Source organism: Candoia aspera, chromosome 8 (genome assembly GCF_035149785.1).
Source record: "Candoia aspera isolate rCanAsp1 chromosome 8, rCanAsp1.hap2, whole genome shotgun sequence".
NCBI lineage: Eukaryota > Metazoa > Chordata > Lepidosauria > Squamata > Boidae > Candoia > Candoia aspera.
The window spans coordinates 74,423,623-74,451,243 of NC_086160.1; the positions used below are offsets into that span (position 1 = coordinate 74,423,623).

The 27,621-nt window shown below is 44.9% G+C and overlaps 1 protein-coding gene across 1 annotated transcript in view; it reads right to left on the minus strand.

Moving 5' to 3' along the window:
- Window positions 1-27,621, minus strand: part of DNAAF9 (dynein axonemal assembly factor 9) — an 89,579-nt gene that overhangs the window by 53,578 nt on the left and 8,380 nt on the right. Inside the window, exons 3-13 of the mRNA XM_063310694.1 lie at window positions 20,893-21,012; window positions 20,654-20,778; window positions 17,503-17,599; window positions 14,064-14,170; window positions 13,026-13,103; window positions 9,604-9,702; window positions 8,490-8,545; window positions 6,800-6,935; window positions 4,984-5,065; window positions 3,176-3,212; window positions 2,159-2,246 (exon numbers count right to left, since the gene is read on the minus strand). Of these exons, the coding sequence (XP_063166764.1) occupies window positions 2,159-2,246; window positions 3,176-3,212; window positions 4,984-5,065; window positions 6,800-6,935; window positions 8,490-8,545; window positions 9,604-9,702; window positions 13,026-13,103; window positions 14,064-14,170; window positions 17,503-17,599; window positions 20,654-20,778; window positions 20,893-21,012 (1,025 nt within the window). The remainder of the gene's footprint in view (window positions 1-2,158; window positions 2,247-3,175; window positions 3,213-4,983; window positions 5,066-6,799; window positions 6,936-8,489; window positions 8,546-9,603; window positions 9,703-13,025; window positions 13,104-14,063; window positions 14,171-17,502; window positions 17,600-20,653; window positions 20,779-20,892; window positions 21,013-27,621) is intronic.

Below are 27,621 nucleotides of genomic sequence, written 5' to 3' on the forward strand. Positions count from 1 at the left end.
CTGGACTTAGTAGATAGGGTCCCGGAAGAACTATGGACAGAAGGTCGCAACATTGTTCAGGAGGCGGCAACAAAATACATCCCAAAGAAAGAAAACCAAGAAGGCAAAATGGCTGTCTGCTGAGACACTAGAAGTAGCCCAAGAAAGAAGGAAAGCAAAAGGCAACAGTGATAGGGGGAGATATGCCCAATTAAATGCAAAATTCCAGAGGTTAGCCAGAAGAGATAAGGAATTATTTTTAAACAAGCAATGCGCGGAAGTGGAAGAAGACAATAGAATAGGAAGGACAAGAGACCTCTTCCAGAAAATTAGAAACATCGGAGGTAAATTCCAGGCAAAAATGGGTATGATCAAAAACAAAGATGGCAAGGACCTAACAGAAGAAGAAGAGATCAAGAAAAGGTGGCAAGAATATATGGAAGACCTGTATAGGAAGGATAACAATATCGGGGATAGCTTTGACGGTGTGGTCAGCGAGCTAGAGCCAGACATCCTGAAGAGTGAGGTTGAATGGGCCTTAAGAAGCATTGCTAATAACAAGGCAGCAGGAGACGACGGCATCCCAGCTGAATGTTCAAAATCTTGCAAGATGATGCTGTCAAGGTAATGCATGCTATATGCCAGCAAATTTGGAAAACACAAGAATGGCCATCAGACTGGAAAAAATCAACTTATATCCCCATACCAAAAAAGGGAAACACTAAAGAATGTTCAAACTATCGAACAGTGGCACTCATTTCAATGCCAGTAAGGTAATGCTCAAGATCCTGCAAGGTAGACTTCAGCAATTCATGGAGTGAGAATTGCCAGATGTACAAGCTGGGTTTAGAAAAGGCAGAGGAACTAGGGACCAAATTGCCAATATCCGATGGATAATGGAAAAAGCCAGGGAGTTTCAGAAAAACATCTATTTCTGTTTTATTGACTATTCTAAAGCCTTTGACTGTGTGGACCATAACAAATTGTGGCAAGTTCTTAGTGGTACGGGGATACCAAGTCATCTTGTCTGCCTCCTGAAGAATCTGTATAACGACCAAGCAGCAACAGTAAGGACAGACCACGGAACAACGGACTGGTTTAAGATTGGGAAAGGAGTACGGCAGGGCTGTATACTCTCACCCTACCTATTCAACTTGCATGCAGAACACATCATGTGACATGCTGGGCTTGAGGAATCCAAGGCTGGAGTTAAAATCGCTGGAAGAAACATTAACAATCTCAGATATGCAGATGATACCACTTTGATGGCTGAAAGCGAAGAGGAACTGAGGAGCCTTATGATGAAGGTGAAAGAAGAAAGTGCAAAAGCTGGTTTGCAGCTAAACCTCAAAAAAACCAAGATTATGGCAACCAGCTTGATTGATAACTGGCAAATAGAGGGAGAAAACGTAGAGGCAGTGAAAGACTTTGTATTTCTAGGTGCAAAGATTACTGCAGATGCTGACTGCAGTCAGGAAATCAGAAGACGCTTCATCCTTGGGAGAAGAGCAATGACAAATCTCGATAAAATAGTTAAGAGCAGAGACATCACACTGACAACAAAGGTCCGCATAGTTAAAGCAATGGTGTTCCCCGTAGTAACATATGGCTGTGAGAGCTGGACCATAAGGAAGGCTGAGAGAAGGAAGATAGATGCTCTGGAACTGTGGTGGTGGAGGAAAATTCTGAGAGTGCCTTGGACTGCAAGAAGATCAAACCAGTCCATCCTCCAGGAAATAAAGCCAGACTGCTCACTTGAGGGAATGATATTAAAGGCCAAACTGAAATACTTTGGCCACATAATGAGAAGACAGGACAGCCTGGAGAAGACGCTGATGCTGGGGGGAGTGGAGGGCAAAAGGAAGAGGGGCCGACCAAGGGCAAGATGGATGGATGATATTCTAGAGGGGACGGACTCGTCCCTGGGGGAGCTGGGGGTGTTGACGACCGACAGGAAGCTCTGGCGTGGGCTGGTCCATGAAGTCACGAAGAGTCGGAAGCGACTAAACGAATAAACAACAACAAACACACACACACCACCTATACAGTATATATGGGTGTAACCAATATATAGCTGAACTGCAAGCATTATAACATTTTGCTGGTTGTCATGCTAGGCCGACCTGACAGTACTGAATGCTAAGAGCAAACTTTCCATTGTGAAAAAGAAAATGTGTACCTTTGTGATGTTGGACGTTTTTGAGAACGTGTCTATGCCAGCCAAGACAGCCTCTACCACAGCAGAATAGATCTGAGATAACAGTTTACTAAAGAAAAAAAAAGAAATGCAATGTTAATTATGAAGATTAATTAGGATCTTTAACTTTACACAATCCAAAATTCCTTTACAGAACAGATGTCATGAGTAAGGATGGCGAGCAGGGGGCTCCCACCCAGACTGTCAAGCGCATGCGTAGCACTGAGGAATTGGTCAGCCATTCAAAGAGACACAGATCGGGACCGCCTTAACCCTTGGGGTTTATATATCTGGGTTTTCCCACGCTTCTTCAGTTTGTTAGGATTCCTGTTAAGTACTAGCAATAAATATTAGAGACCAGTTCCTTGTCTCAGTGTGTTTCCTGGTTGTTAGGACAACAGAGTCACACAATCCCCATTTTTTTAAAAGGACCCAGAAGGAAAAAAAAAAAATGAACTTGTGATTTATGGGTTTGAGGATTAGAAAGGGTAGCTTATGGAAAGAAGGAAATTATGATGTAACCTTAGAGAGAGTGGGAAAATATAAATGCATTTATAACTGCTGTCAAAAAGATTGGAAGTCCGCTCTCTCTCTCTCATTTCTATTTTATTTCTTGCTCACTCACTATTCTTTCTTATTTTCTTTTCTTTCTTTTCTAATATTTGGTATTGTTTTTATTGTGTTAAAAATTTCTTCAACAAAAATTTTATTTAGAAAAAGACCTTGAAACAAGGTAAATCTTGGTATCTAGTTACTATTAGTAAAAAAAAGAAAGTAAAGAAGCTGACACACGTCAGCAAGCTTATGACTTTAGGGTTAGGGTTTTACTCTGATTTTAGAAGTAAATTCAAGTCACTGGAGTGGGAAACCAAAAAGCTTCAAACTGCAATTATGTACAGTGTCCAACCAAAATTGGCATGTACCCTGGGTTGTCCTGTCAGCCGAGAGCTGCGTGGAATGGACCACAGAAGCATAAAAAGGTATTTTTAAAACACTTACACTTCTTCAGTTTTCTTTTCCAACTCTTCATTGTTCCCTGTCACACAAATAGAGAAACACTGTTATTTCTCTGCTCTGCCATGGCGAAACAGATCATACCTGTCATCCACCCCTCAATTGTTATTTTGGATTATCTCCAACCCTGCAGCTATCATTCCACGTGCAGCCTTACACCGAGCAGAGAGCTGGGGAGAAGGACCACTATTATCATCAAAACTGAAAAGGCTCCAAAGTCGTTCTTCAGGTCAGCTACCCGCTGGCTGTGTGAATCCAATCAATGAGAGCAATGGCCAGGCAGCCCCAGCAAGGAATGTGTGTGGAGGGATCAACCCCCCTGCCCCACACACACACACAGCTGTGGGTTTGGCAGGAGCAATCCAGGCAGGAAGCAGAACAGATAAGGACGGATGGATGGATGGGAGAAATGCAGGCAAGGGACAATGACAGCTTGTCAAGAAGCAGCTGTGACTGGCACAGACCTCTCGCTGCAAAAAGGAGAGCTCCAGTAATTCCAGGATGCCCTCCTGCAACATCTAATACCACACCATTCCGGGAGAAAAACTGGTACATGGAATTCTGTGCCCAACTACTCATCATTTTCTCCACGCCTCTAATAATGGCTTAAAACAAGCCTCTCCCGGAGTCTGTATCACCTGTTAACTGACAGGGAAGCGAGAAACACTCATGCAGGTGGCTTGTCTTTGGAAGAAATCAGGGCCATGCTCTCACTGATCTAGGGACCATCCCTTTTGCTGCGTCTCAACTACGTTGACTTAACTGGGAAATTCAGGGTTGCCTTTTATGTACTTTGTAAGAACTTTCAATACTTGGGGGATTAGATGCAAGACTTTTTTCCCCCTCTTATGCATCTATCATGTCTTGGGGGTTTTCCTATGCACGTTTAGCATTTTGAACTTATTATATAAAGCTGAGCTTCAGGTAGAGCTTTAGCTGCTTTTAGAGGTATCGGGGGGGGGCGATCAAAAAAGTCAAGAGGCCAGCTGCAACTGTACAGCTGAAGCCTTGCCCCCTTTTTACACGCTTCACACACGCTTTGATCGCACAGTACAATCACAGTCACCCTCTTAACAACCCGATTTTAGTCTTTATTCCTGTTTGCAGGTACACATACTGTATAAATCAGCACGTGCAATTTTTATGCAAACACGTGTCCGCTCTTTTGATGCTGTGCACATGGCCAGATTAATCAGGAATCTTTTATTTATTTATCTGAAAGTAAAACAGAAAAGGAAGCCAAGCGAAGTCTTAACCAAAGATCTACATATGTTTGCCTATTCAAACAACTACACCATGATGTAGGTTGCTGGTTATTCCTATTTAGCATGTTCTGTGAACCCACTCACTGGGAGTTCACAAACCATGGCTTATGGCTTAGTATAATATATGAACCCAAACCATTGTGGTTCACTTGGTAAATGATGGCCAAACAAACCATGGCTTAGTGACAACTCAACCAAGGAATGGAGAGATCCGGCTCAGCTGAGTCAGCCACACTTTAACCACCCCCTTGAATAAGACTCGACACCGGCCCAAATCAAAGCTTGTTTTCACACTGATGCTCTCTGCTGAAATCAACCCAAGCAGAACTGTCTGGCAATGACATCACTTTTGCTGACAAGGTCACAGCTTGGAGGTGGGAGGGAGCAAAGTGCCATACCACCACCACCTCTCTTGGTTCACATTTTGCCCGATAGTGACGTAAACATAGTGACGTGTGGGCATTTTCATGTACTGCCCTCTATGGCAAGCCCTGGAATCAGGCAGCCTTGTTCACCTGCTGCACTCACCGAGGTAAGGCGTGTGAGTCGCTCCGAAGAAATATGTTCTCGAGCAAGCCAGAGGTCCCTTGGGGGAGACACACTGCACTACCTATTGTTGGTAAACACAAAATGTACTGGTGAGTAAGGGCCGCAGCACCAACATTGACACGTACCTTGTACCCTAAGAACCGCCATGCATCAGAATTCAGCACAGTGGCTTCCTGCCATGGACAAATCTAAACTTGTTGCAAAGCTCACATTTCACATTCAGGGGACCCCATGTTTTGCGACCAGCACACCCAGTTCAAATACAAGGCAGGACACCTGGCTGGGGCAGGCTCAAGAGCCCCACATCAGTCACCTGGGAACTGACTGTATAGCTCAAGGGGGTCAATGCATTCAATAAGAAAGATGGGTGCCCACAAAGCAAACAGCCTCCTCTGCTACCTCTGACCTTACATGCCACAGCAGGAGGTGCTGGCGTTGGCAGCGCTGAAGCTGCCGGGTCACAGCTCAGGTTTACAGGTAGTCCTTGCTTAACAACCATTTGCTCAGTGATGGTTCAGACTTACAACGGTTCTGAAGAAACCGATTTACAAGTAGTCCTCACACTTACGACCATCACAGTGTCCCTGCGGTCACGTGATCACGATTTGGGCACTTGGCAAACGGTTGGCATTTATGACTGTCACAGCGTCCCATGGTCACAGCGTCCCATTTTCGACCTTCCCGGCCAGCTTCTGGCAAGCAAAATCAATGGGGAACCATGTGATCTGCTTACCAGCCACGTGGTTCACTTAATGCCCACAGTGATTCGCTTAACAACTGCCACAAAAAAGGTCATAAAATCAGGTGGGATTCGCTTAATGACCACTTCGCTTAGCAACTGAAGTTCCGGTCCCAATTGTGGTTGTTATGCGAGGACCACCTGCATTACACAGAATGGCTCCAGTTCCTCCTAGGTGACCCCGTCCTCTATTTATCCTGAACCTCTCTGCTCCGGGGTCTTGAAACTCCCGGAAACTTTCCAACCAATCTAGCCCAGCTTCTCTCAAAAGATTTGCTTTGGGTCCCTGCCTTTCACTATGGCTCAACTCCCCAGCCTCCAGTAGGGTGGGGAGAATGGCCTCCCCTTTGTGGTTTTGGCTGCTCATAAACCCCAGAGCGGGTTGCCCAGTGAGCCAAGTCACTCCTCAAAAAGCCAGAGAAGTGTCAGCAGAGGAAGGGCCATGAGAACCCGGCCTGCCTGGACCCAGGCTCAGATCTGGCTGTCCTAGAGCAGTGTTTCTCCACCAGGGCAACTTTAAGATGTCTGGACATGCTGGCTGGGGAATTCTGGGAGTTGAAGTCCACACGTCTTCAAGCTGCCAAGGTTGAGAAACACCGACATAGCCACTAAGCCTCTCCCCAGCAGAAAAACTGTTTCTGCCCTACTGGGACCTGCAGCAGAAATATTGGCTCTTGTCTTGAGGATTATACGAGCCCGGCTTCATGCCGAGGGATTGTTGGGATGTCCTCTCTTCATATCTCAGGCACATCTCCCAGGGGCCCCACGCATACTGTACACCTGTATAGTTTTCTCGGTAACGATACGATAGTGCTTGCCACTGCCTTCTTGTGGGATGCTCTCTCCATTTAGCCCCCAGCCCGGGGATCTCCTGGTGGTCTCCCATCCAAGGGCCAAGTCTGATCAGGCTTAGTTCTTTTCCAAGGTCAGCTTGGATGAACCAGATGCAACAGAACCCTTACCCTCTTTGTTCTTATTTGAGAAGTCCCAAGAGGCAGGGCCATGACAACAGTCCTCTAACAGCTGCTTCTTAAAATCTCACTGGGTTAGGCTTACCATGTGCTTGGCGATGCTCCCGCCCAGGCCAGTGTTGCGAAGCAGATGCCCTTCCGAGGGGAAACTGAAATTGCCCGAATTCAGATTTTCTCGTGACGAGTGCGTGCCAAAGAGCGCAAACGGTTGCCTGCTGGGGCTGATCACACACAAAGTGCAAATTACACCCTGCCATTCTATTGGAAGTTCGGTGGTGGCCGTTGCTTTTAAAGCACTACAAAACAGCTACATTCAAAATGGGTAAAGAAAAAAAGTTTCAAAATAACAACACTCTACCAGGAGAATCGGAAGGAGTCAGATAACACCTTTTCTGACCAGCAAGTTTTATTAAAAGGCCCAAGTTTTCGTGGGCTGTCATTTAGTTCATCAGATGGATAGAGTGGGCAAAGGTAGAGAATCTAACTGCTTCACAGGTGATCCTGGGGGAAGTGTTGTCCGTACATACATGTGCAGACATCCAGGGACAGCATCTGCAAGCCTCACAAAAGACGTGGCTACTTTAATGATCTCAAGAGATGTGGCTGCTTTAATGATCGGCGAGACCGAGCTTTGTCTGCCGTAACACATGTTGTGTTTTGCTCTGCCCGGGGATTTTATAGAAATGAAGAAAAAGCATAATTTCTGAGAAATTTATATCTTCTTCTTTATTATCCAAGAATAGTGAAGGAAAATTACTTCCTTGAAACACTATGGCAACCCATGTGCATAATTATGTGGTAATAATTCAGAATGGCAGAAAGCAAATACAAGGATTTCTAGCCTAGTGCAACAATACATTAAGTTGTTTTTTCTCAGCGAACAGAGATTCTGGTTTAAGCACAGAACGCCCCCCAACCAGGTTTAATTCCCAGAGTCTTCCAATAAAATGATTGGGTAATAACTGACACAAACACCCCCTCCTTTGCCAGAGACACTTAAAAGCTGCAGTCATACAAAATAATAACAGATTTCACTGCCTTGCCATACAATAATTTCCAAGGTTATATCTGGATTGTATTCTGAAATATTGCCAGTTGGGAAGGTAAAGCTATCCTTCGGGATACATGATCAGACTTTGGAATTATCACAATAAATCTTACACCTTATTCTTTCTTTGGCTATTGAGGGAACAAGAACCCCGTTTTTCCAAGGCTCAAGGTATGGACACTTCATCTGAAATTATAGCCCTTTTTTATTAGAGGACAAAACTTCCACATAGTCGCAAGCTCTAGAAATTATTTTTGTATATTGATACAGGTAGTCCTCGTTTAACGACCACAATTGGGATCAGAATTTAAGTCGCTAAGTGATGCAGAAGTTAAGCGAATCTGGACCTGATTTTACAACCATTTTTGCGGCAGTCATTAAGCGAGCCACATGGTGTTGTTAAGCAAGCCACATGGTCATTAAGCAAATCACACGGTTCCCTATTGATTTCATTTATTGGAAGCCAGCTGGGAAAGTCAAAAATCATGATCACATGACTGCGGGACCCTGCAACTGTCGTAAATGGGCGACAATTGCCAAGCGCCCGAATGCCAATCACATAACTGCAGGGACACGGCGATGGCCGTAAATGCGAGGAATGGTCATAAGTCATTTTTTTCAGTGCCGTCATAACTCTGAATGGTCGCTAAACAAACGGTTGTTAAGTGAGGACTACCTGCATTACACTGCACTGCAACTCTCAAGAAGCTATAAAAAGAAAGAATACCTGTTGTCTGTTATATGGCTTGAAATCATTCCATGACTAAAGTAACTTCGGAATGGCTATAAAGGAAAAACATTGATGTAATTAAAAAAAATAGTGAGGTTAAAGTGTATGCTCTCTGCTGCCGTTCAAAACATCTTGCAAAAAATTGATGAGTATAGTGCTACCCTATCAACTATTACAGGTTACACATATTGCACAATTTCTCTGAGAAATGTCCATCCCCTTCTTTATTATCGAACAATGCCTAACTAAAATTACATTACCAAAGATATTATGGCAATGGGTATCTGCAGACTTAATGGGGAAAAGTATTAAGTGTGCTAAGTAATGGGATAACTTTCAGCTAAGTTAATGAGCGGTCATAAGTGATCATGTTACAGCTGTCTGTGCTCTTTGACACATCTTGATGCTTACAAGTCTGCAAATATCAGAACCTAGCCAACTTTGGTTATTTGTCAAGGCAAAGCAGAGTCAGACCTGTTTAGACAATCCCAGGTTAGATGCTAGGCTGGGAAGCTGAAAAAGCAGGGAAGATTCTAGATCAGGGTTTCTCAACCTGAAGTCCAACGTGTGGACTTCAACTCCCAGAATTCCCCAGCCAGCATGGCTGGCTGGGGAATTCAGGGAGTTGAAGTCCACATATCTTAAAAGTTGCCACGTTTGAGAAACCCTGATCTAAATGCTGATCAAAGTCAACCCTGAACTTTGCAGTTGTCTCAGAAAACTGCGTAGACACCATCCATTATAGACATGCCAGCTGGTCTATAACCAAGCCCAACATTTTGTTCTGAAGGCTGCTTGGTCCCTTGCAAAACATTCTGGCATCTCCATGCTGGTTGTCAGAACTCAGGGGCCCTGTGCGCCTCCGGCCATGTCCACGTATGTTTCCACTGGGCTGCATCCAATCAGCCTTCCCCCAGATAGATATATGACCTTTTTGTTCTTGATGGGAAAGGATGTTTACCATTTGGCACAGGACAAGCCTGAAATGGGGTCATTTCAGGCGATCAAACACACAGCAAGCTTCACGCTGCAAGCAGATGAGCCATGTAGAGAGAAAGAAACCAGTTATGTAAAACTAAGTATTTCTATCCCTCAATAACCTTGTACATACCTCCCCTGCCTGAGACTCTGAGAGTTCGAGAATGAAAGGAATTTCGGTGTCAAAATTGGCAAAGAAGTTGGTCCACTGATGTTCAAAAGTCATCAAATCCTGGAAGAAAAAGGAACATTTCTCATCAGCCCATTTGCTTTAACGCTGCACCTGCAAGCTAACACCATACAAAACCCCTAGAGATGAAACAGCCCGAGAAGCAGCGAGGGATTTTGCTTTTATATATGATGACTGCAGCAAGACGTCTACGTGCTCAAAGATGGAAAGAAGCACAAATTCCCACAATGGAAGAATGGATGGTCAAATTAATGGCACAAATGGCTAAGCCGACAGCACTGATAAGAGAACATACCGTGATTGGATTTGTTTCTACTTGGAAACCGCTTTTGGACTATTTGCTTGTATCTGGAAAAAATGAAGCTTTGATCTTGGATTTTGATGATTAGATGGTTTGATTTTAAAGCAAGAATGTTACTAAAAGTTTAAGTAATGGTAAGAGACTTAATTCTGTATGATATGCATCTATATCTGCATATCTGTGTTGGAGAAGGTCAGAAGTCACCGTTTTCTTATGTTTTATATCTGTTTCTGCCCTTTTATAGTTTTTCTTTTTTCTTTAGTTCTGTATTCCGTACTTTGCATTTTAATTATACCTTGAAAAATTAATAAAGTTCTAAATAAACAAACAAACAAACAAAACCCCAAGAGAGGATCTAAGGAGAAGTCAAGTGTTTATGAAGCTGGAAAGACTGAGGACAACCTACTCAAAAATCATTTGCACCAAAAAGAAATTTTCCTTTAAAAGAAAAGAAAAGAAAAGAAAAGAAAACCCTGCTTCTTTTCAAACCCTGAAGCCAAGCAACTCAGGGTAGAACACACACACAACAGCTAGTAAAAAAAATTAAATCAATTATATCAAGCCATTGTTCTGGCACTCACAGCTGCTGAAAACAGATTCAACTACACAGAGCTAGGAGGAATAACACATCCGAAGAAAAAAAGAACAACGGCAATGAGTCCCGAAGGGTCTCCTCCTTGGCTCCCAAAGGCTCGGACCACTGGGGCCTGGTGAGAGTCCCAATAAAAGGCTTTCCGTCAACTTGGTGCCAAATTTAAAGAGGCTGCCCTGTTAACGGATGCCCCCAGCTTCAGTCATTCGAAGCACAAGGGCCCTGTCCTCAGTCCCTTAAATGGAGCGCAGGAAGGCCCAAATCCAGGGCGATGGGGCTCCCTGGGACACTCCTTGCTCTGCAAACCCTGGTAGAGCATTGCTTGTTTCCCTCAGACTTGGACTGATACATAGCAATGCATGGATGAAGAATGTGCAAAACACTCCATGTTCTGGGCAGCAATGGCTGGCTGAGGGTTAAGCTCCCTTGACAAGGAGGGTGAACATCAGCCGCAGCAGTTAAGGCAGGGAGGAGAGGATGGTCTTGAGAAGATCAGGGGCTGGGCTGGAAGACTCTACCTGGGTCATGTAGAGGTATGAGGAAAGATTGGGCAGTGTTCACCAGCCATGCCCTGCCCAGCTGGAAAAATCACTCTGCATCCCTCCAGATTTGATTTTGGTTGAGGGTCAACTGAAATGTTTTGGGCTGTGCTTCTCCTACTGAACCACAGCCAATCCAAAATGGTTTAGTGGGACTTCCAGAATGCGATGGTTTGTTTTGGGTTTGGAAAAAAAACCCCTTGTCTGCTTTACGTGTGCCCCTAGAACGGCTCCACAATCTTGCCTACACAACTGACAATTTCATATGCCGTTTCCCCTCCCTCCTGTTGGAGAGATTCTGCTAACAGGCCTGAACACACTGAAGGATGCTTCAGAGCAGAAATATCTACATGAGATCTATTTTTAACATTACACAGCTGGCTGATGGTTAATAGCTTTCAGGGCAAAACAGAATGAACCTGCAGATAGAATATAAAATCCACATAAATCAAATCAATACAGGATTACAACAAAACACATATTTTGCAGCAGACTATAACAGGCATCACAAGTGCCACAGATGTAAGTCATTTAAACGCAATGGTTCAAAAATGGTTGAAGAAGAAAGCACCATTTCTCTCGATTGAGCAAAATTTCCATCCTTTTCGTCCTTACGATAGGGTTTCCATAGACTCCAGAAGTTGAAGGATGCTGTGACGGTCACAAAACATTTTTTCAGCATTGTCCTAAGTCCATCGCTAAACAAATGGTTGTTAAGCAAGGACTACCTGTAATCATTCAGACAGCCCCTTTCCAGAAACCATGAAGAGCTGGGAGCCTGTACTGTTTTTTGTGAAAGTGGAACCCCCGCCCCCCCTTCTCTCTAAAAAGCAAAGATTTAGAACATGCTGGCTGGGGAATTCTGGGAACTAAAGTCCAGAGGTCTTAAAGTTGCCAAGTTTGAGAAATACTGATTTAGAACATGGCAAGTCACAGCGCCTTCAAAAATTATTCTTTTGGTTTTTTTTAACCAGTTTAGGTACAATGGGAATTATGCAAACAGTTATCAGTTCTGGAGCTACCTTCAAAACTTACCTGGGATTTTACTTAATAACATTTTGCAGGACACCTCTGGATTTTTTCAGCTAAGGTGCCCACCGCAGGAGTAAAATCAGGCAATTTAAGTTCCTACTTATTGAGTTAACGGATATGAAAATGTGCGGCTGAAATCTAAAACCGATCACCACATTTGTTGTGCCATTTAGTGCTGCTGGTGGGCTGAGGAATGAGATGAGGTCCGCGCAGGCTTCCTGCCCTCTCGGAAGACAACCTGCTCTATTGTTTTCAAAACCCAAAGAGAAGCAGTTGTCCGAACAGCTCAAGCAATGGCCACTGTGTGTCAGCAGAGGCCCAGTTTTCCCATTTTCTCAAACAAAACTTTCCAGAGTATTAAAAGATAGGACTAAAGGTTTAACAGCTTCCTGGAACCACAACGAAAGCACATGAGCAAACACAAAACTAAAAAATGAAAGAAACTGCAGCACGGCAGGTAACGGAGATCTGAGCTCAGCATTCCCCACATATTGAACTTAAAAAGGTGTGTAGCATGTTTGATTAATATTAAGCACAGTTTAGGTTCAGCCATAGAGAGCCAGTTTGATGTACAGCAGCGTTTCTCAACCTTGGCCACTTTAAGATGTGTGGACTTCAACTCCCAGAATTCCCCAGCCAGCATCGCTGGCTGGGGAATTCTGGGAGTTGAAGCCCACACGTCCTAAAGTGGCCAAGGTTGAGAAACACTGGTGTAGAGGTTAAGGCATCAGACTAAAAACCAGGAGATGGTGAGTCCTGGTCCTGCCTTAGGCACAAAGCCAGCTGGGTGACCTTGGGCCAGTCCCTCTGTCAGCACTAGGAAGGCAGCAAGGGCAAACCACTGCTGAAAAAATCTGCTTTCTTGAAAGAACTTGCAAGAAAAAGGCTCTGGCCACGTTACCTCATCAAATAAACTCTCCAGAGAAACCGGGTCCACTTTACTGTAGGCTTTCCAGAGGTCCAGACTGACATCCATCAGCTGCAAAGAGGGAGACTGAGTCAGAAGCGGGCAGGAGGCAGGGGGGCGCCCAGGCAGGGCTAGGAAGTCTCATGAATGGGCCCTGTCAGGCCAGGGAGTGCCGTGGTCTGAACAAGAGGACACTGTAAGCAGCAGAAATGCGCACTGGGGCATGCAAGAGCGCAACCCGACAGCCCCCGAGGAGCCGCCTGCAGCTCTGGCTGGCTGAAAGGAGGGGTGGCTCTGGCTGGGTCCAGTGCCCTTCAGCCTAGCCCTTTTCAGCCACACCTGCTCACAGGCACCCGTTATGGCTGGAGGACAGCATCACGGGCACGGGGCACTGTTGCTTCCCAGCACCCGGGAGCCAGTCTGGAACCCAGCCATTTTCCCAGCTTGGGGGGCAACCGAAGACCCCGTGGCTGATCCCGGTTAAAACAAAGGGGCCCCACGCAACTGAAACAATCCTACGGAAGAATTCCTTGTCTTTGCTTCTTTCTAATTTAGAAGGAAGGAAGGAAGGAAGGAAGGAAGGAAGGAAGGAAGGAAGGAAGGAAGGAGGGAGGGAGGGAGGGGAAAGGGGAGGGAGGAAGGACAGACAAGAAAGGTTGTTTTTAGAAACCAAGGAAAGTGGCCCAAGATCTCAGGGACCCTTTTAAGAACAAATGAGGTTTCACAGAAAGGGCCACCGGTTCAGTTGGGGCGTCTGCAGCCGGGAGAGGTAAAAAAAAGTCAAGATGGCAGTTACAGCCATCTGAGTGAAGCCCCGCTTCTATTTCTACACGCAGTTGCCATCTTGACTTTTCTCCCCAACGCCCTAACCCCAGAGGCCCGTGCGATCAATGCTCTGGAAATGCAAGGGGCGTTCCCTGGGGCTCTGGAAAAGTGGGGCCCCCAACTCCTGATCCATCCCTCTGATCAGCTCCCTGGAAAAGCCCAGGGGAGGAAAGGCTGTGGTAACTGAGCCGGCCCTTCCCTTCTTACCTCGTATTTCATGGTGAAGAAACCGTCCCCGCCAATTCCCTCTAGAGCAAAGGCTTGCACAATTGGCCACTTTTCCACCACAAACATGTCGAATATCTGCAGGTGACCTGAAAGAAGCCAAATGCTGATTTGCACCTTCTCCATTTTCAGTTTTAAATAAAGCAGTGGCGCCATGATGGATTGCTCCGAGGAGGGCAGAAAACCTTCTTCTGCCTAGACAGGTTGGTCCCTGCAGTATTTTGAGAGTAATAAAAGTGCAAGCAATGGAGTTCCTCATCCCTCCTTCAAACTAAATGGTCTTTTGGCATGGGGGGGAGGGCGAGTGCAGCTGGGACTGGCTGCTACCGGTAGCCTTGAATACTGCCTTCTGCCTTGAAATCTGTTTGGGGGAAATAAACAAACTGGAAAAGGGTGGGGAAGAAAATCCTGTTTTGCACAAATGTAATTTTGCTTGCAAACAAACTCTGGTTTTAGGGCACTGGATTAAAAGGGCGATTTCTACACCTGGAAAATCTGGTTTCATCCATTTGCCAGAAAACCTGGTTACATACCTGCACTCCTTGTGGCTTGCAAAGCACAGCCGAGGCCTAGCATTATGAGTGAACCAAGCCACTATGGCCTAACAATGATTAAAATAAACTAGGGCTTGGCACAATGCCTGAACCCAGCCAATGCTTCTTTGAGCAAAGAAAAATTATGTTGGAAACCATTTTGGGACATCATCCTGGTTTGTTGCTCTGTGAGCAACTCTGAGTCTTTACTGTGTGGTTGCCATGCTGCAGTCCCCTGAAAGATCACAGTTTGGTCTACTTTCTGATGCAGGTGTCCTGAAGGCGGGGAAGTCCAGGGAAAGAGCAACGTTACAACACGGTGGGACGTTTGTGCCCACAGATCCTTGTCAGGCATCCACATGCAACTCCAAGGCAAGGCAATCATGAGATCAGTTGAGCTTGAGGTTTTGTGACTTGCTGTATCAGTGGTTATTATTTTTCTTTTGGCATTCTTTTTTCCTGATTTTATCTTTTTTCTTCTTCTTCCTGATGTATAGTTACTTCTGGACATTGTTATTTATTCTTTTCCAAGGGGTGAGCCACCCAGAATTGCTTTGGCAAGACAGATGGGCCATATAAATAGAACAAGATTTATTCCATTGGAGTCACAAGTACAATTTAAAAAGTACATTTTTATACATTAACCTTTTTCAGAGGTTTTCAAACTTTTTCAGGCCGTGGAACCTTTTTGTGACAATTTTTTCCCCCTAAAACTCAAGGGTGTCCACAAGGGGGAGGGGTGGGTAAAAAATAATCAAGATGGGGGCACAAACCATCAAAGTGACACCATCTTGACTTTTTTGACCCTCTCTCTGCAGATAGACCCTTGCCAGAATCCCTGATCAAGAGGCAAATATATAGTGATACAAAATTGGCTATGTTCAAGTTAACGTTGTATTTTTCCCTCCCTTAATCTCTGATGGAACCCCAGGGAGTCCTGTGGATCCCTGGGGTTCCAGGGAACACAATATGAAAAACCCAATCTCTTTGACCTGGAAAGGCACGGCGCATCTTCCTCTCCGTTTCATCATTCACTGAATCCTTGAACACCAAGATCCGGGGCCTAATAGCAGTTGAATGAAAAGATGATCTAATCTGAAGTTGATGTTTTGCAATCTGTCTTGGAGGCCAAGCCAGGCCTTGGCAGAAGTGATACAGTTAGCATTTAGTTAGTGCTACTGCAGACAACTCAGCAATGTGAGTTGAAAACAGTGAAATTACAGCAGTGCAAAGACTCTGTTAGAGCCGTTCTTGCACTCCGGAAGACATAAAGGCTTTTGAGATCAGCAAAAACACTGGTGAGGGTTGGTTTTTTTTTTTTTTTGGACAAACCAAAAATAAGAGATTGTTATTAAAAGACATCTCTTCCCAACCTCTCTAGGATGTTTCCTAGATGGGCTGCTCAGAAACCTACAGATTTCTGCTTTCTTGTTTAATGTTCATTTAAAAAAAAGTAAATTACAGCGAAGCGGCTTGCCACTTCCTTGCATCAGCTCACCTCGGCTATTCTCAGTAACCGCCCCCTCCCCTTTCACAATCCCTGGGAAGGCTGTTCTGCTTAATATCCTGGCATCACATCGTTAACAGGAAATCAAGAGCTCAGTCTTTTCTCTTCTAAAAAAGGAAAGCTACATAATAAAAAAAGAATCAGTTATTTCCTCGCATAAAAGAGGATTTATATGAAGAATGCTCTCATGTAGAGCACAGAGGAGCTTTTGTGTTTTAATTTTACGGAGTGCGATTAACACAAATTATGCTGGACCTCCAATTACTCACTTTGGAGAGAAGGCAGACGTGGTTTTCCTTGAAATACCACTGAAATGAACACCAAAACTGAGATGGGAAAAAAGCTATATACTAAAACGTTACCACTCTAAATCATTTGTGTTCAGGTTGCCTGCAGTGCACTGGACGCCAAACAGGCTCTGTTTTCTTGTATATATTTAAGATGGATTGGAAAAAGTTGCATAATGGGAGCCTGCCACGTAATCCCAACAAACAGGGGTGTCTGAATGCTGGATGGTTGGCATCAAGGCTCTGGTTCCCAATGGGCATTATCCGTATGGGGAGAAAAGCGGACAAGCCAGTGGTATTTCTCAGTCACCCTTTTGCACCATCCTCTCTGCTGCACCTATAAAACAGGGTTCTGATGTCCAGAGAAATGTCTGACTGGTGCCACTTCTTTGAACTGCAGCTATTAAGTAGCTGCTATTGAAAGGGGATGAGGGAGGGAGGGAGGGAAGGAGGAAGGAAGAAGTCCTGTTTTTGGCCAAAGTCCATTTTGGCAGTTGTATCATGATGATGTGGACTCTCCACCCCAACGCCCCCATGGCCTGAATTGTCTCTGGTCTTGGGTTAGTCTTCTCTACTGCACAGGCCTCCACAACGTTTTTTCCATAGATTTCAAAGGGATGTCCCCCAAATTTCCAGGGGTTCTTCTCACCAAGCAGTCACCACCCAACCTGCCTAACTACCTCTTTCTGCCTGCCATGTTTCTGGCCCAAAGAATGCATCTTTTTGCAAAATACAATTCCCGGACTTCTCCAGCGTTAGTTTAGCAAACCTTGGCCCCTTCTTCAACCACACTTTGGGCCTATTCTGCCAAGATGTTGAGGGAAATACGCACCGTCACCATTTTATTTTAACAAATCTTAGAGGAAGGGTGCATGGTGTAACTGGATTCAGTTATCCAGCGAACTTCATGGCTGAACCTGAGTCCACCACTGACATGAACTGGTCTGTATCCACCGAGATCTAGACAGTGGAGGTGATCCTAGAGACAAGTATCTTTGCTTGGAGTTTTGGGGATCCCAACACCCTCAGAGCACCATGTTGTCAGAGCCTGGTTTGAAAAAACTGCTGCTGCGCTGGGTTTCTCTTAAACCTACCTTGTGAACTGAAGGGAATGCCGATCCGACTACAGTCTCGAACCATATCTACAAAGCTGGAAATTTTAAATTCTTCAGCAGCCTCTTCATCTTCATACTAATGAAACAAACAATGGGGGGGGGACCTTCTGAAAATGAAGAATGTAACACCAGTATTTGGGGGAGTTTCCTCCTGCATGATTACTATGACTTTTGACTCTAAGAAAAGCAGAGTCTACTCAATCATCACTTCTAAGAAAAGCAAAGTCTACTTAATCACCACTTCCTGCTGATATAAAAAGCCTGCATTTTAGGATCCTCATAATCTACATAATCTATTTCAACCAAGCTTGGTTGAAATAGATTGTGTAGATTATATGTTTCCCCAGTAATCCAGGGAAACGCCTATAACATCAATTTCTACACTAAATATTATTGCTTAGCAAGACTCGCTTTTTCATTTGACAAGTCAAATCTGTGCCCATCAAACTTTCAAGCAAAAAAGCCAAAGAATCGTGTTTCAAAAACTTTGCAAGGCACTAGGCCCAACTTCTCCCACTGGCTGCCATTTGCTCATCTGCACTGGAATACTGCGCTCCGAGGGGATGGGTTCATGTCAAGCCGGGCCAAGCCATGGTTAACCATATAGACCAAATAAACCAGAACTGTGTCAGGGAACACAGTTTGTAAGCTGTAAGTGCAACTGCTCAATTGGAGCATGGGCTAAATTTGTAGAACATGCTGAGTTTAAAAGAAATATTTTGGTTTGTTTAATGTATGAATCAGGCTTGCAAGTAAAATTGGGACCTTGCCTTCATATTGTTTCTTGGATTTATATCCTGCTGTGCCTTTCCATGGCTAAAAAGAGGTTCAAAATTGGCTTTCCCTACCCCTAGTCCAACACCTTCACCACTATCCCATGCTGGCTCTCAGTGGGATACGATCAGGTGTATGCCTTTATACTGCATGGAGCATGGTAAGCAAGGCATTTTCTGCATCAAAGAAAGGGTGGTTTTGCAAGTGTGCAAAAGCCGGTCCATTCTGAGTTACAGAAAGGATGTCTGTGTACACGCAGCTCTCTGATTGCTCCATGCCTCTGCTTTGAAATCAGCAAGTGGCTGCAAGAGATGCAGCTTGTGCCCCCTTGACATCTCAAATTCACTGCTCAGACCAAGCCATCTTTAAAAAAACAAAACAAAAACAAAACAAAATCTAAAATCCGGCCTCACAGCCCTGTGCATCTCCAAAGCCCAAACGCTGTATTGTGAACACTGCCAAGCTCGATAAAAAAGGCATTTTACGGAACCTGTTAATAGGGTGGCATGAACAGAAAAGAGCCTTGGCACTCTTGAACAGTATCGTGATGAAGAGCCTATTCGTGATTTTCCGAGTCATGCTGGAAGGCTTTCTATAAGCGCTCTCCATTTAAAATCCATGCCTATTGTGCTCTGGGTATCTTTTTCATGGATGCCAAAGACCCCTCGAACGAACTCATTTTATTGCATTCGTGCTTTTCATTATCCCACTTGAAACATCGTGCTGGTGGGGTGAGGGTGGGAAAAGAGAGAACAAAGGGACAGCAGAAACATTCTTTGGACAAAATCAAAATTTTAAAAGCCCAGTTTGAACTCCAACCCCCCTATGAATTTCTAAAATGTCTGTAAAACAAAGACCCAAACGGCAGACAGGAGGCCAGCTGGGGAGAATTTGGAAAGCACCAGCTCGGGGGCCCTGGAAACCAAGAGCTGATGCTGGATTGATAGGACACCATGGAGTTATAGCACTGTGATGGAAGACCACAGCCACCGGATTTTCATGTCTGTAAAAGTTCCACTAGAAACGGGAAAAGGAAACAAGTGAATAACTACAAGCTATTCCAAGCAGGTGACTGTGGGGACTTACAGCTCTTCCCAAAAAAGTCATTTTCTTTGGATTTTAAAAATACTAAAATATTTCCCAGCAGCTGAGAAGAGGTGCATCCTGTCTTTTGCCTGCTCTGAAGTGCCTTTTTGCCCAAAGCACTGCACAGCCTAACCCAGTGTTTCTCAACGCTGGCAACTTCAAGATGCGTGGACTTCAACTCCCAGAGAGAGGCAGAATCAGCAGGACAGCATTCCAGCTCTCCAGGTTATCTCTGGATGGTTTAGTCACTGACGCTCCTGACTTAATTGAACAGTCCAAGTTTAACGAGCTTTATTTCCAATAAATCAGGATTGGCCAGAACCACCAGGCCTTGAAGGCAGAAGTGTTTCCAGTTTTTTTAAATCATGGCAGCCAACCTCTAACACCTCCCTTCAAAATAAGGAGGAGGAGGACTAATGTTTCAATTAAGAAGTGTCTACAGATGAATAAAAATTTGCAATTCATGTGCAACAGAGACACTGACATGTGCACAGGCCCTGTGCAGACAGCCTTCATCCCGAATGCTTCTTTCACCAAGCTCTAACGACAGATTGGAAGTTGTTCTTCAGGTTACTGGGGTCCGCAGGGGCTGAATGTTTTTAGTATGGCCCGGGAGACAAGCCAAAAGCCTTTGCTTAACTGACAGCGAATCCGTTTTGGGCAGACCAGGAGATTCTGAATCAAGGTCATTTCAATATACTGGATGGCAAATGTTAGTGCTGACCCCAAGGTCACAGAATGCTCCACTCAGTAATTTAGGAGATGTCTGTCTTGGAGACCACAGGTACTCCAACAATGCTTGCCCTCCTGTCTTCAGAATTGCAACGTAAGCTCAAGAGTTAAATACTTATATTTGACCTTGCTCTTTTCATTTTTGTCTTCATCTCAGAGTGACCTAAATGGCAAGCACAGTGGCTACATAAGGACTCTACGTGCCTTGGTTTTAGGCAGCCCCTTGATATAAGGATTGGAATGAGGGATTAAAAATGCAACGTAAGCCTACTTACGTGGAGCACAATGACATTCCATGTAAATCTGGAGAGGATCAAGCTGATGTTAAGCAGAGCTTCATTTTTAGTTGTGTTTAATTTCTCCCAACCCCTGCTCTCATTTTTTTCTAAAAGAGATGGGGGGCAGGCTCCCAGGGAACAGAAAAATGCTGTTAATCTGAAATCCTGTATAGGAAGTCCAAACTTCCACACTCCAGTGCCCACGAGAGATTGTCTCAGACACGCCTTGTTCTTCCCCAATTTGTGGCTCGTTTGCTCACCTCATTTTCAGTCAGGCAGTGGAAATGCAGATTCCTCCAAAATGCTACGTATGGCAAAAGGTAGTTGTAGTTGACAGGGTTGCAGTACAGATGGACGCTGTCTGGTTTAATTAGCAGGATCACATCTATGGAAACAAGAAGTCATAAGAAGAGGACTTATTAAAAACGGAGAGGCACCGGCATCACCTGCTCCCTTGAATGGGTGTTCATAACAGCCCGTGGCAACAGCCCTCTCTTACCATCAAGGACTTCTTCAGGAAATCCTGATCTTTCGAACTCATTGTTGTTCTGGCTGTACAAGCCAAAGAGAAGATAGTTGGCTAGCTCCCTGCATCCTTCATTGTATCGGCTATCAATTCCTGCAAAAAAACAGGACATTCAGGGAGTAAGTTCCTAGGGAATGTTACTTGCTGCTTTGATTCAGGATGGCTGATGACTCAGGAAGTGATTGAGGTATCAGAGTTTGCTGCCCCTTCCCAAATCTTTTATAGAGTATCAGCACACAGTGATTTCCCACATCCTAAATCCACGATGAGCAATTTGGGGCCCCTGGAGTCTTATCTGATCAGCCCTGCTGGAAACTGGTGACATCATCTCTCACCTTTTTGACCCCAGAAACATTGCAGCGGCAGTCCTAGGACTGGGTTCAACTTGACCATACTCCAAAAAGCAAGGAAAAAGCCTCAGCCTCCCAGTAAGGAGGCTGCCTAACCCCGAAGCAAACCATGCCCCTCTTGTTGCCAAGATGACTGCGCAAAGGGGCCCAAGGAAGCAGCCCGGATCAAACTCAACGCAAAGGAAACTTGACTTGAAGAAAACGCACCGGACGTTTCAAGGCAGCATTTGCTAGAACGATGGGTGGGGAAACACTTGTGCCCCTGATTACCCACAACCATAGCAAGCAGAGATTAAAGCCAGAAAGCACGTTTGCTGCATGGCTGAGGAAAAAGGAGAGTATCTCTGTTGTTGTTGTTGTTAAAGGGATTGAAACAGCCATCCTATCCGGCCTGGCTGGGTTAGCTAGCTTGCTGGTCCATCCATCCGAGCCATCTTCCAAACCCAGCGAACACGTACCTAGGGCATTCCCTTCCCCAGCACGTGAGCTAAAAAACCAGTGAATTAGAAACTGTGTCCAGGCAAGGTGACAAAAATGGGTTAGTTTTGCTTGTTACAGACTGCCAAAGTAGCTAGTTTTTATATCTTAGACCTAGGAGAATTATTGGCTTTCAGCCTTCCTTGGACTAAGCTATTTGCTCAGCCCATCTAACGCACAAGAGATGGGATGTGCAGTAGACGGCTATTTAAGGGCAGAGAGTAAGGATGATGACCTTGATGGAGACATGCAGGAATCATTGCCTGGGCAAAAGGAGCTGACTTTTTTTTTTTCAAGTCCAGAGCAATCTGGTAACATTCATTCTGTCATAAAGACTAACCTAGTTCAGTTGGATCTCAGAGCCTTTTGTCAAGTTAAGCCACCTGCTTAACTCAAGAGAGCTGGGATTTACTGCCATGTCTTGGTAGGCAGGCCAAGGAAGATGTGAAGGACTTGGCTCCTAGGTATCTACGCTGGCTGTGGCCAAAGGGGAAGTTCCTCCATGGCCCCAGCTGCAGGGAATTAAAGGGGACACTCCAGTGTCCTTCTCTTTCTCTTCCCACATCCCCTTCCTTCCCTACTGGGCTTAGATAATCTTACCACTGCCTCAACTAAATAACTTCAAAGATTAATTGCGACTTCAATGTGTAATTGAAGAATTGCTGATCTACTTCCTCAGATTATTTGGGGTGGGGGGGGGAGAGAGAGAAACCTAAGATAATACAGGTTGCCCAGACCACAGGAAAACCCCAAATTCGGGGAGACATTCTTGGTAACTACGTTGCACCCATCTGCCTCCACAAATCCATTTCCTGCTGCTAGCGTCCTGACTGCAGCTTCCTGGGGAGCTAATGGGGTGACCCAATCTGTGCTCTGCAAGCTTTGTGATTAAACCATGGGCTGATATGGAAGATGGAGCAAATCCCTAAGTCGTGACAGAAGAGAGTTTCAGGCCTCCGCCAAATCACCTCCGGCTAGGCAAACACAACTCTTATCAGAGGGGAAGGACCCTATTGAGGGGGAGCTGAGGGGCAAGGCAAAGTGAAAAAGCACAAACGCAGGAGGGAGACCCAAAAGTCTCAGCCTTGCCGTTCTCCCCGACATTGACCATCAACCTTCACATCCGGTTTATGAACTGAGAGCACAGATGCATACCAGGGAGGGAACGCAAAGGAGCTGCATTTCATATTTCATAACCTTGGCCACTTTCAGAGGTGTGGGCTTCAGTCATTAAGTTCACTACAGTAAGAAAAGTTGGCAGGGCAATTCTGCATTTTTAAAATTCAAAATGGGGGGGGAGACTGTTGTTTCGGCTCTGCAAGGTTCGGATGCACCGATTTCCTTCAATCGTCTCTCCCTCCTCCCACTTTAAAAAAGGGCCAAATATTTCAGCCCTGATCCCTCCGATAACATCAGAACATCATCCAACCCCTCCCGTGGTGCTCAGAGGTCTCTCCCCCAATTTAATTAAAAAAAAAAAAATCAGGCCAAAGAGTTACCACCCTTGTTTCACCTCTTTCATCTTTCTTTATTACAGTCCAAGACCAGTAGAACATAAATTAAAATAAATCCAGAAATATAATAGTATTACAGCAGTTTAATACAGAGTGTGAGAGCCAGTTTGGTGTGGTGGTTCAGGCACCAGGCTAGGAACTGGGAGGTCGTGAGTTCTAGTCCCACCTGAGGCACAAAGCCAGCTGGGGGACCTGGGGCCAGTCACTCCCTCTCAGCCCTAGGAAGGAGGCAATGGCAAAGCACTTCCGAAAAACCTTGCCAAGAAAACTGCAGGGACTTGTCTACGCAGCTGCCGAGAACTGGACCTGATTAAACAGATGAATCTCTCTTTCACATCTCTCTTATATATATCTATATATCTATATATAATTTTTATTTTAAAAATTTAACAAGATAAAAGCAATACAAATATTAGAAAAGAAACAAAGCAAGTAAAGAAGAACAGTGAGTAAGTAAGAGAGAAAACAGAAAAAGAAATAGAAAAGGAAAAGGAAAAGAAAGAAAAGATTGTAAAGGAGCGGCCTCCGATCTTTTTGGCAGCAGCTATAAATGCACTTATACTTTACCCAGTCTCTCCAATGTTACATGATACTTTCCTTCTTCCATAAACTACCCTTTCTAATCATCAAACCCATAAATCACAAATTCATTTTTTTCTTTCCTCAGCAAAAAGTCCAAAAGAGATTTCCAGTCACTAATAAATATAACAGTTGATCTTTCTCTAAGCAAACAAGCAAACGTAGCCTTCTCTGCTAGTTCCCTCATCTTCGCCAACCCTCCCTCCATTGTGGGTATTTCAGAGTCTTTCCATCTTGCGCATATAGCAGTCCTGCAGCAGTGAGCATATATAAAAACAGTCTTCCATGGCTCTTTATTTGCTGTCTGTCCATTAACCCCAACCAGAAAAGTTCTGGTTTCAGTTGAATCTTTGTCTTTAAAATCCTTTGCATCAGGGTATGTATTTGAACTAAAAAAAATTCTGGCTTTTTTACAAGCCCACCAGGGATGATAAAATGACCCTAGTGTTGCCCACATTTCCAACATAAACTTGAAGTACCCTTACACATTCTAGATAATTTTTCTGGAATCACATACCAACAGTACATCATTCTGTAGAAATTCTCTTTTAAATTTTAACATGTGAATCTTAATCCTTCCAACCACATGTTTTCCCACTGTTCCAACAATATGTTATGTCCAAAATTCTTAGCAGTATAGGGTGTTAACAACTCTGGATAGTCTATGTCATGGATTAACAACTCTGGACTGGCTAAGTCACAAAGCTTAGCAATTAAAAAGGTGGTTTCAGGACACCTGTCCCTTAGGAAAACTTGTAGGTTACGCTGATTGGGGCAGCCGGGCAGTTTTTCCATTAAGGGTGTGAATTAATTGAAGGTGCAGTTTTGCATGGAATTTACACCTTAGAAAGGTAGCCTACGTCAGCTTGAAGTGTTTCAACCCCACCCGTGATCCCAGAGCATTAATTTGCTTCCATGAATTCAGAGTAACTCCCACCCAGAAGTTGCATCACTGTGACAAGAAATACTTCGGCCCAACATGATTCAACAAACCAGCTGAACCAGAGATGCTGTGCTAACTTTGACAGATGTCACAATAAAGGCCAGGTTCCCTGCTTCACCATCAGTTATGGCACCTTGGAAAATGGTCCTGTTTGGTCTCTATATTACTGAAGTGCATAAATCTGTTGTCCAGAGGAACTGAAGAATCGCTCTCCATCTGAAAAAGTTCTTGTTCGTTCATCTGGAAGAGATTTTAACTAGAGCAAGTAGCTAACAAGAAGTTTGGAACGTACCTATAATTTTCATGATGGCAGATGGGAAAGTCCCAGGCATTTGGTTGCCTGAAAAATATCCAAGCGCTCTGAAGGGGATTGCCAATAATTTCCAATCCCAATCACAGCAAAGCCTAGACTCAAAACTGAACCCACATAAAGTAATAACTGGGTTACATCTTGTGCCAAACCACAGTATACTTTGCTTCATGCAGTGTCAACCATGTTTTACATATATTTACAAAAGTGCTGAGTGCAATACATACAGTTAGCCAGTACTGAATTCTCCCCATGGGAGGAAAAAGGGGATAAACAGAAACCAAGCTTTGGGGGAATTAACGAAGGGAGAAAGAATGCTAGAACGGCCATGAGGAACAAGGCAGAACCTTTCTACCTTGGTTTAACACAGTCACTCTTTCTTAAAAAGCTAAGCAAAGCTGTACGGGTCCAGTGCTGAGGGTCCTTTACCAACAGGAAGGGAGGTTTTAAAGGCTCCCAAATTAGTTTCAGATGGGGCCAGCCGTTCTGAAACCTGAGAACCAGGATGCTGTCTACTACAGCCGTTTCGCTGGGCCATGGCAAGGCAAAGCCTCTTAAGAAGGGGTTCAGTCTCCATTAACATCTGGGATGGTTCTTTTCCGACTGGGGCTGGCTGAGAATAAAACTGCAGGCATCCGGTGTAACGGCTCTTGGCAAGCTTTTACATGAGGTTATGCAGGGATAGCGTCCCGGGGCTGCCAAGAAATCCAAGCCAGGGCCAGAGGAAAGTCTGTGGAAACTGGGGCAAGAAAATTAGGCCATGCCGCTCACTTTCGAAGTTAAATAGTGCGCAGAATGGTTTTATTTTGCACTCACCCCCCAGCCACTTTTTATTTGGGATACAAAATTCCTAAGTCATAACAGCATTAAATGCTATCAGTAAAACCCTCCCACATCCATCTGCCAACCATTCTTCTCCAATGTGGCCAGCCCAGCTCTGCCTTCGTTTTATTTCCACTGACTCCAAAGAGGGATCAACTATTCCCAACGTGATGATCCTGCAGTTCCTCAAACATTCAAGGCCTCGTTTCCAGAAATATAACCAAGGAAACACATCATCTTAAGACCTGGGGAGATTTCAGCTTAGCATGTGTGAAGTCCCAAGAAGACGCCCAGGTTCTGCTGCACTCCCCCTCGACCCCAGCAAAAAAACCTTGGGGGGATCTTGGGGTATAGTTCTGAGCTATCAACCTTGAACATGTGGTCCCCTGGGCATGCTACCTGGAATTGCGTGAACTGTTTCCCAGAACATCTGGAGAACACCTGGGTGGGACAACTTGGCATGCTCCAGATCTCAACAACCTTAAGTCAGTGGGGTAGGCTGCTATAAATCTGATGATCGGTTTTTCCTCATTGCTTTTTCTAAATCTTGTCTTCAATACCTGTGATCTATTCAGCCTTTCTGCCATAGAGGTTTCCAGCAGGAAGGGATAATATCCTTCCCCCAACATGTTAACTGCAAGCTATTCTGAAAAACAGGTATTTCTTCCCGAGGGGCAATTCACTTCATCTTTAGCTTTCTTGTCTTTTAACGTGACCCATCCTCACCAACTATTTGTGATAAAATGAAACATAAAAACGCTGAGGTGCGTCACAACGGGGCAGCAAAAAGGGAACCAGCAGCAAGCAAGCCTTCCATTAAGACGGTGCAGCGGGGAAAGCAGAGAGGGAGATGGAAATGTGAGTCTGGCTCATATCACATTGCACTTCACCACCAGCCTTACTCATAGCCGTTGGGAAGAACGGCTGGTTTGTTTAAAGGTTCCTCTGAGCAGCCTCCATATTTAGAGAGAAAGCTCCCAGGGACAGTGAAGGAGATAGAACAGCTGCACAATTCCACCTCCAATGTTAGAAAAAAATCCTCTTTCCTCTGGTGCAAAAAACAGTCTCTTAGCAACCGAGAGGACGGGATTTGGAGCCGGGCGAAAGCGCGTGGCCTAGCTGCCAGCGCCAAGGATTGTGTCCCCCCCCCTCCACAAAACATCTGTATGTGGGGTAGGGCTGAGCGGTAGGCATGGCTACCGTCTCAAGGCTATGAAAGGGGCGTTGTGAAGTGGTTCGGCTGCAGACCCCTTGAAAGTGCGAGGGACCAGCCGGGAGGGAGTGTTTTAGGTCTAAATAAACACTGCAGCACAGTGGAAGAGCAAGCTCCTTGTTTGTACTTGGCCCTTGGGATTATCCTAGGGAGGAAAAACCTCTTTCCAGCCCAGCAACAATAAAAGCAGAGGTAAAAAAAGGTAAATCGATGCTGAAAAATGAGCAGCAACTCTGCTGCCTCTTCTTAGCGAAAATCCCACCTTGCATCAAGGAAGATTAGCAGCAGCCTTTTCCAGCCATCCTATCTTGTCCATCTCACCAAGTCTCTGACACCCTCCAGACCAGTGTTTCTCAACCTTGGCCGCTTGAAGCTGTGTGGACTTCGACTCCCAGACTCTGCTGGCTGGGGATTTCTGGGAGTCGAAGTCCACACAGCTTCAAGCGGCCAAGGTTGAGAAACACTGCTTCAGAGCTTCAGGCATAGGCAGACCT